Below are 10,002 nucleotides of genomic sequence, written 5' to 3'. Positions count from 1 at the left end.
AAAATATTTAAAAAAAAAAAAAAAAAAAAAAAAAAAAAAAAAAGAAACCTGTTCTGAACCAGACGGTGAAGTGTAGGGGCCAAGGGCAGGCTGCCCCCAAACAGGCCATTTTGGCATGAAGCTTATTTTGAATTAAAAGCAATCAGTGTGGTGCCTGGGTGGTTTAGTGGGTTAGGCTTCTGACTCTTGATTTCAGCTCAGGTCATGATCTCAGGATTGTGAGACCAAGCTCCACATTGGGCTCCACGCTGGGCATGGAACCTACTTAAGATTCTCTCTCTCAACCTCTCCCTGTGCCTCTCCCCAACCCTCTCAATCTCTCTTGAAAAAAAAAGAAAAGAAAAGAAAAAGAAAAACAAAGCAATAAAAACCCAGCAGATTCAGGAAAAGCTCTTTAGCCTCCTCAACAGCCTAAAAGAATTTAGATAGAGGACCTGCTCCAGGAGGAGAGCTATCACCATAGATAACTGCACTGTTACGAATTAGGTGTGGTAGACAGGGAGGAACCTAGCAAGGCCTCCTTGACCAAATTTCTCTATGTCCCATTGTTCCTGAGTGACCCAGCAAACATATTTACCAAACACTTACTCTTTCATTTTCCTGTGAATTCATTCCTTCCCTTTGAAGTCCTAGACCTCTACCTTCTTCTCCTTAATTCAGAATGATGTACATTCCTCATTTGCCTGACTGTCCTTTGGAATACCCATGTCTGTGTGGACTCTCCATAGGTACTAAGTTAAATTTTATTTTCTGCTGTTAATCTGTGTCACATGATTTTGATTCTTGATCTGGCCTGAAGCACCTTGAAGGAGGCAGGGAATACTTGCTCCCAGACAGAAACATTCCCAGTTGGCCAGGGCCAAGCCTGATGGAGTATCTCTTATTTCTTTTTTAAAACCCCGACAAATGCACACAAGAAGCATATGGGCAAAATGCCATCTTGGTTGGATATTTCTGCTTTTAACCACCAGCATAATTTCTAGGATACAACTGAGAAAACAAATGAGATACTAGATTTCCTCATTCTCATCTCTTAATCATCTCATCTCTCCACCACCTCTCACCTTTGTCTCCCTGTCAGAGAAGGGTAAATCTCTCTCTGTCTCGCGCGCTTGCTCTCTCTCTCTCTCACACACACCCATCCCATGGAGTTATAAATTATCTCAGGAGAACTTCAAATATCTGAGGAAATAATTCTCTGTTTTTGGCACTAAGCTATTTTCTCTAGGCAAGTATCTGTGTAGTTTTACACAGATTTCCATAAGCCAAAGTACTGATAGAAGAGTTAACTTTAAAATATATTCATGACAACAGCCTTAATGTAGAACAACAGTTATCAGCATTTGTTCTTTGGATCACCTGCAGCTGAAAACTCCAGAGGGTTTGTTAGAAATGCAGATTCCAGGATCTCACCCCAGACCCGCTGAGTCTGGATCTTTGGGGGTGGTCTGCATTTTAAACAAATCCCTGGTGATTCTGGTGCACACTACAGCTTGCTAGCCATTGCCTTGTTCGCTGGTAAAATGACGGCAAACATTCCCACCATGATTTCACAAGGGTTAGAACAGAACACAGATCTCCAGTAGTGAATGACGTGTATCTTCTGCATTTCAGCATCACATCTTAATACTTGCTGGTTTTTGGACAGCAAGCCAAAGAAGGGAAAAGCAGAAAATCAATGTCTTTATGATGAATAATTTCTGCTATTGGATGCATATTATTCAATACCCTCTCCCATGGAAGTTGCAAGTTTATGGTTTCGCAGATTCCGAGAAGTCTAAATTTAGCTTACAGCTATAATAATGTTTTTTCCTTCTAGCTACAGAAGTTTATTGTGGTGTGACTTGCTTAGATTCTGTCATTCAGCAGTGAGTCTTATAGAATCATTTAAAATAAGACTTTACTGATGAGGTAATGTTAAGTTTAAAGGCAAGTCACAAAGAAATAAAGTTCCAACTTTGTATATAGAGATATATAATGCGAGACTGGAAGAAAGTACCCACAAATCAGCATCAGGATTTTGGGTTAGCCCCGCTTCCCTAAAACTATCTCTAAATTTATGTTCATTTTTTAAGTTTAAAAATTGTAATAAACACACACTTTAAAATGTTGACTTCTTAGTGAAAAATACCATCATTAGTATAATTGTACCTTACTGTTAAATCAACTTCAAAAGCACAAATTAAGGAAAATTTATTTACATAAGCCTGAAATCCTAATACAACTATTTTAACTTTTCCATTTCCTTTCTAAACGTAGACACATGATTTTAACATAGTTGTAATCTTAGTTTATCTACAAATCTGAATTCTGTTTTGTTTACTTGGCATTATTTTATAAACATGTTTGCACATTTCTGCATAGCTTCAGAATTATTCTAAAGGCTACATTTTTTTAAAAAGTTTGATATAGTGGACTTTATCCATCCCTGTACATAGAAACATTTCTGCTGTATCTAGTTTCAAGTTATTATATGTAACATTGTCAGAATCATCTTCTTATAGAGTTTTTTTTCCCTTTTAAAGGTTATTTCCTTAGAATAAATTCTCGGCAATGGTTTTACTAGTTCAAAGGGCGTGAACATTTTTATGGATACTATACGTAACATATTTCCCTTAAGAAACTTGTACCAATTTTTATTACCATAAACTCTGGTAAAGTTTCGCAAGACTAAACTATCATAAGAAGAAAGAACTGGATTCCTAAGAAGGCCTAGTGTCTTTTTAAAAAAGCACTTCATTTTATTTTTGTTACCCAGTTATGTACATTACTGTTTTTTAAAATTAATTAATTAATTAATTAATTTATTCATTCATTCATTCACTTAGTAATCTCTACACTCAATGTGGGGCTCAAGCTCACGACCCTGAGATCGAATGCTCTTCTGACTGAGCCAGCCAAGTGACATTATGCTGTACATTACTGTTTTAATTTATATTCATTATGATTAATCATTTTTAAGTTTTCAGTATGCCAGCCACCATTCCAAGGGGCTTACATAAATAAATTCATGTTTTCCTAAAAAATAACTGAAATAAACTGTCAATGTATGAAAGCTTATAAAAACCAATCCTCTATATATTAGATATTATAATAAAATAAAACTTAAAATTTCCAGAAAATAAATGATCTTATTTCATAGAGGTGGAAAGGCACAGAAAACTTAACTATGAAAGAAAAGAACTTTTAGATTTCCCAGCACTTTTATTTTTTGTACATCAGAAGAACCAGTTAATGTAAAGGAATAATAATCTCTTTTATTACTGAGAAAAAAATTTTTTTTTCAGGATTAGAAAGCTCATTTAACCCATATCTTGTTTCCTTAAAAATGATGCAATAAAACTTAAAAAGTCCACTGAAGGAACTGGGCTAATCAAAAGCAAAGTGACAATACTACTCATAATGTTTTTTAAATAATTAAGAAAACCCTTCAATAAATGACCTACCTGATTTGACCAAGCACATCAAACCGATGAAGAAGTATAATCTCAGCATATGGAAACTGGAGAGAGTGTGTATCACATTCACAAGAATGATTTCCTGGCACTGAGGGCTTTGCTCAGAGAGAGCTCAGATAACTAATCCAGAGGTGTGGTGACAACAGGAAGTTCCCGAGGGACTGCAGGCGGGTCCCAACCCTTTCAGGACTCCTCCTCTTTTCCATGGAAGGTTAGTACGTTTCTGCCTGACACAATTTTATGCATATCTTTTAAAAAATTTTATGCATATCTTAATATCATAATGTGTATTTGCAGAATGACGAGTTCAAAATAGTTTCATTCTTTGTGGGCGGTTTATTAGTCGTTTGGCTTGGTATGTTGAAATCAAGTGTGATTTGAGATATTTGCCACCCTGTTCTTGTGAGTGAAACAAATGCAATGAGTATTCTGTTGGCCTGTGAATACAAAACTACTTTTTATGTTAATTCGCATACTCATTGCTCATCCGGCAGTCTTTAGACTATGCTAACAACATTTCATTAAGTCTAATCATATAGCTGCATTTGTCCAAATGTGCTTCACATTAAAGGAAATTTTTATGGCATTATACATATTTTTATTTCTTCCTATCCAGAGTTCCTATCTCTCCCTCTCCTCCTTTTTAAAAGAAAAGTAAGTGCAAATAGAGAGCTATGTCAGAATCCATCCACCTCAGTGTTGGAAGTAACTGAACATGTGCTCCCACTGCTACAAGGTCATTTAATGGTGGACAGGGCTGGTAGTACTTACTCAGGCTGGTGGGGGTCCGATGAGCTGAAACATACGTTTATAAATAAAGACACGAACAATTTAGGAATAATTCGCCATCCAGAGCAGCAGGGCAAAAGCCACTAGTCATTTAGCATTGTCTGCCTGAAACAGGCGTTAATGAAGCAACAGCATCTTGTGTAAGTTTATCAGTTCTCCGTGTCTGTACTCCATTCGAATAGCAGGGGGTTTCCTGCAGGAAGCAGACTCCAGCAGTGCTTCCCAAAGAGTCAGTATGTCAGATTTCCCCTGGGGAGCTTTTCAGAGTCTTGTGTGTAGATTCTGGGTCATACCTCAGGCCTGATGAAAGCCAGGGCTCCCTAGCAGTGGTTCACATCCCACATCTTCCACTCACTAGCAAAACACTTCGCTTCTCAAACTCTGACTTTTCTCAACTGTAAAATGAAGAAAACAGAATCACCTATCTCACAGGGTTGTTTTCTGGATTAAATGAACTATTATAAGTGAAGTTCTTAGCACTGTGCCTGCTACCAAGGTAAGCTCATTGAGCTCTTGGTAACTATGTTACCTACATGGCTACACAGTCCACACCTTCTCCTCCTGTCAGAAGGCAGGCTGCACCAGGCTGAGAAGAGGGATCAGGTGGATTTTAGGAATGGAGAGCGCCTGACGGCAGTGATGTTTCAAATGAATGACGTCAGTCAGTTCTGTAGTTTATTTTTGTCTTTTGTCTCCTACTGGAGAAATAAATTAAGGATATATAAACAGGGAAAGACAAATAGGTGACCTGCTAGCTTTTTTATTTTTCCATTTGCATAAGCTTTACTGATTTGGAAACAACTGCCCCCTGGAACAAATGGAGAATTGTTCCACATTCTCTTAGGAACCTGTTATGGACTGCATTGCTCATTGCTGGATCTGTGTGCCTGTCTGATAAATATTTGTTGAGCTCCTATCAGTTTTAGTACCATGCCGAGCCTTTATCTAGACAGAGCCAATGTGCATTTTCCTGGAAACCAGCCAATTACAGGAATAAGAATCATTTCCCTTGGGAGGCCTCTCTGTGTTACTGTTAATGATTTTCCTGCCAGTAGATGCAGAAGGTCCCCTTTAACTTCCTAGCTGTGTGCTTTTTTCTACTTCCAGCATTGAAAACAGCACAAGAATCAATGGGAGAACCCATCCTCTCAAAGAAAGAGAATTAGTAAGAAATATCAAATATGGGGGCACCTGGGTGGCTCAGCTGGTTGGGCGTCTGCCTTCGGGTCGGGTCATAGTCTGGTTCGGGTCATAGTCCAGAATTCTTAGGATCAAGTCCTGTATGTGGCTTCCCACTCAGCAGGGAGTCTGCTTCTTCCTCTGACCCTCTCATGCTCTCTCTCTCAAACAAATAAAATCTTAAAAAAAAAAAGAAATATCAAATATGAAAAAACATAAAGCATTCCAAAGGATGGGGGAAGAGGAAGGGAGGGGAGAACTGGAGAAGAGGTCACAGGGAATCTTTGAGGGGAATTAGTTCTGTCTCTAGCTTGTGGGGTGATCACGGCAATGTACACAGGTGGTAAGACTGCACAGGAGTACACACACACACACACAAATAAGTGCATGTGAAACTGATAAAACTCTAAATTTGATCTGTAGATTGTACCAACGTCAATTTTCTCCATTCTAGTTATGTAAGATGTTTCCATTGGGGAAACTAGGTGAGGGTACTCGACACATCCCTGCATTATTTTTGCAGTTTCCTGTGAACCTGTAATTATTTCAAAATAAAAGTTTCTTGAAATTCCAAAAGATGGGCCAACTCATAACTATTTGAGTGTTAACATTTACTCCAGAGTATTCTGAGGAAAACCATTTCTTCATTTCTCATCAGCTAGTTAACAGTGAATAATGGTCAATTTTCCCAATACAATGACCCTCATAAATAATCACAACTCGAGAGTAACGCAATTTGCCTCATTTCCAACTTAGTATTATGCACTGGCTTTTTTTTTTTTTCCTTAGCCTAGAAATCACTTGCTACAGAGAGCAGAATAGAAAGGAGCAGGCAAGCTTCCAAATGGACAGGAAAAACGGGTATAGAAGTGTCCGGAACTGAGGGGAGGTGGTTTTATAGCTCTCATTGGCCTCAACATTCAGGAAAGGTGACCTATGTCCTCTCTCACCCTGGTCTAGTGCTCTAAGCTGCCATATGACTCACTGCATCAGTGACCCCACAATCTCTCACTAGCTGTACACGTTTGGCAAAATAAGTTTCCTTGATTCATTTTCTACAAGGAGATCAGGGCAACTTTCCCCTCATCTGTATGTTTGTTTCATTTCTTCATTCATTTATTGAACATTTCTCAAGCTTCCATTTAAAAAAATAATAAGGAAAAATAGGGTATGGCTCCTTCTCTCAAGAAGACAGACATGTTAATGATAACAATACTGATACAGAGCTACGAACACATACTGCTTAGAACTGAGGAGAAAACAGTAAGATACTGAAATTCCACAGGGAGGAGCCAAGGGAAAAGCCTCACACAGGAGGTCTTTTCTGATCTGGGTTCTAAAGACTAGGCAGGATTTCATGAGATGAAGATGGAGAAAAGGAAGTCCAGGCAGAGGGAACAAACTTGGAGTCATAAAAGAAGTGTGGATTGCCAGTTTGGATGTATGCACAGGGAAATGATAAAGTAAGTTGAAGACAGGCTATGAAGAACTTTGTATGCCATGCTTAGGACATTGGGTTTTATCTTCAAGGCAGTGAAAACCTAAGTTTTCTTCTTGTTCCTTTTGTTTATATGTTAATATATTACTATTATGTAGTAATACAAATGATATAAGAAATAATATATGCCATAACAATATATAACAAATGTAAGAAATAATATAAAGATATAGAGAATAATACATTTAGGTTAGCTTATTAACATAATGTGAATCATTTTTTGGTAGTCTATTAGAAAACAAGAAGGAAAACACCAGCATACTACTTTCCTGGCCTGAGAAGTATTTTTCATGGAATAGAGCCTCTTTGTTTTAGAAACCATGACTTCCTTACAAACAATGTATCAAACAAAATAAATGCAAGTCCAGGGCTTTCAAGTAACTGCTTCTTTGCAGAGTGCCGCTCAGAGCATTTCAAGGATACAGGGCTCTAGCAAGCCTGTGTGCACACTGGCAAGATGGAGGAAAAATGCTTTTATTAATTAAAAGTTCATTTAAAATTTTTTAAAAATTAGGGGTAATGTCCAGTATTTAATGTCCATTGGTACCATATATTTTAGACTGACTTGGATCTTAAACTGCTATTTTAAAATATTATTATTAGAACCAGATTTCAGTTTTTATTTTTAACTATCTTTCTAAGGATTAATCACAAGAATCTTGTACCTTCGTTAGACACTTATACACACAGAGCAGGCACACAGAGTTGTCTGGGTGAGAAGCAACTCTAGAAAATTCCGCCCCTGTAATTGGAAGGCCTACCCTTGTGTTGTCTGCCTTGGACCCTCGTTTGAAACCATCATGAACCGTTTGAGGGATTCATTCTAACTCAGCAGGGTCTTTCTTGACTAGAGTCATCCTCCTCTTCTGGCTGGGAAACTGGGAGCAGTTTCAGGTCCTCCCAGAGATTCCTTTCTTTTTGAGATTCTCCCTAGGACCCTCCAAAGTAAGTATCAGGGGTGGTCCATAGTTGAAGTCACACTACTTCAAACAAGCACCTGGAATTTGATGAAAATCAGTTCAACCGCTTTTAGTGATTTAGTAACAGAAAACCACAAATTTAATTTATAAATTTATTTTCCTTAATAAGAACAACAATATAAACTTGCCTTCCTTAAAAACAACCATAAAAGACAACAAAATAACAACAAAAGACAACAAAAGAGAGATCACCCTGTAAATAGATACAAGAGGGACAGAGTACAAGAGCATGTGGCTTTTGCAAAGGCTGGAGAAATGACCAGGCCCTGAATGACAGTAGTTCTGATGGGTTTGGAGAAGGGAAAGGGCAGATCCGTGGAAAATGTAGAAAAATGTAGGATGCAGAAGTGACAAGTATAAATTGGCTCGTTAGACAACTGAAGAAGAAGGAAGAGAAACGTTAGGCACTTGGCCATGCTGGGCACTGAATTTGGTCCATCACATACATAAGCACATTTCACTGGCCCACAGATCTGAGAAGCAGGTTTGATTACCTCTATTTTACAGATGAGGAAAGAGGCCCGGTAGGGCCAGGTGCTATTTCTCCACGAGGCAGGCCAAGCCTGTGAGCAAGTTTTGTAATAAAATCTAGGACAAGGAACTCTACTTGCTTTTGGATAATAAGGCCAGATTACACTGAATAAGATCAAAGTCACATTATTAGGAGGATATGTTTTTCTTGAATACCAGAGTTGGTCCCCAGAAGGAAATTAATCTTCAGGATCATGAACTATGTTGGATTTTAGGCACATTAGGCCCAAACCAACAATATCTCACCTTTGGGTTCCTACCTACTTCCATCAAATGGCCCAGAACTCTGGCAGGGGTTAGCAAAACCAAAACTAACAAGAAATCTTTAAACACTCTGAGTGCTGGTAAAGGGAAAATGTGCAAGACTGAACAATGAATTGGAGGAATGGCTGGGTCTTCATTGTTCTGTAGACGGGAGGTAGGTTGATTTGTTTGTTTTTTTAAAGATTTTATTTATGTATTTATTTATTTGACAGAGACAGCCAGCGAGAGAGGGAACACAAGCAGGGGGAGTGGGAGAGGAAGAAGCAGGCTCCCAGTGGAAGAGCCCCATGTGGGGCTTGATCCCAGGACTCTGGGACCACACCCTGAGCCGAAGGCAGACGCTTAACAACTGAGCCACCCAGGTGCCCTGGGAGGTAGGTTTTGAGGAAAATTAGGGATGGGCCTTGGAAAGGCTCGAAGGAGAGGATCTCAGCAGGAGGAAAAGGAGGGGGAGGAGGAGGAAGAGGATCTTTTCAGAAAACTGGACAACCGTTGAGGATACCCTAATGAAGACTTAAGCAATGAGGAGTTTTCCCTCCAGCAGTACAAGGGAGCAAGTTATCCAAACCAAGGAAGAAACCTCAATGTCCTTGTTCCTCCATATGGCTTTTATTTATTTATTTTTTTCTTTCTCTAGCCCTCTGGTGAAGAATTCCCAGGTCCAGGAATGGCTGCAGCAGTGGTGGGGTGGGGATAAGGATAATCCTACTCCTTGACCAGTGGACAGGCATTGGCCTCTGCCTCTACTGTGGACGACAGGACAGTGGGGGCAGCAGCTGGCAAAATCCCAGGCAGAAGAAACTTAGTGTGGGTGGTGGCTGGCAGCTGCTTCACTCAGGAATCACTATTTGCTGGTGAGGCCCAGGGATTTGGACTGAGGCAATTCCAAAGCCCTCCACTTTTTGTGGAGGGTGACTAAGATTTCATTTTGTGTATGTGCAGTGCTATTGATGAGGCAGGGGAAAAAAATGTGGTGGTGTTCTAGAGTGGCCTGAGACTTATTGCCAATATGTCTTCAGTCTTCGTGGCCAAAACCTGGGATAAGTTGCTATTCTAAAGCAGCTTGCATTTATGTTTTGAACAAAGACTACTCTCTTGTTTTGGAAAATCCCTTCCCCATCAATACTTGAGTGTTCTTTGTTTGGTGAAAGCAATGACCAACTCTCATGGTGGAATGGACAGCTGGGACACAGCCAAAGTGTTCTGCATAATAATGCCAGTGGTAGACTCTTTTTTTTTTTTTTTTAAGATTTTATTTATTTATGTGACAGAGAGCCAGCGAAAGAGGGAACACAGCAGGGGA

At 39.2% G+C, this 10,002-nt stretch overlaps 1 protein-coding gene across 2 annotated transcripts in view; it reads right to left on the bottom strand.

Annotated features, from left to right (window-relative positions):
• Window positions 1-4,340, bottom strand: part of LIPH (lipase H) — a 44,518-nt gene extending 40,178 nt beyond the window's left edge. The window contains exon 1 of one of the 2 annotated variants that reach the window (XM_034661710.1): window positions 4,230-4,340. Coding sequence is in view for 1 of the 2 variants with exons in the window: in XM_011220311.3 (XP_011218613.1) it covers window positions 3,447-3,495 (49 nt within the window). In the remaining variant the exon portion in view is untranslated. Of the gene's footprint in view, window positions 1-3,446; window positions 3,627-4,229 lie in introns of those variants that run through there. The other variant, XM_011220311.3, reaches the window with a different exon arrangement.
• Window positions 4,341-10,002: the final 5,662 nt, after the last annotated feature.

This window comes from Ailuropoda melanoleuca, chromosome 1 (genome assembly GCF_002007445.2).
Source record: "Ailuropoda melanoleuca isolate Jingjing chromosome 1, ASM200744v2, whole genome shotgun sequence".
Classification (NCBI taxonomy): Eukaryota; Metazoa; Chordata; class Mammalia; order Carnivora; family Ursidae; genus Ailuropoda; species Ailuropoda melanoleuca.
This window is presented reverse-complemented; position numbering and strand designations above follow the sequence as displayed.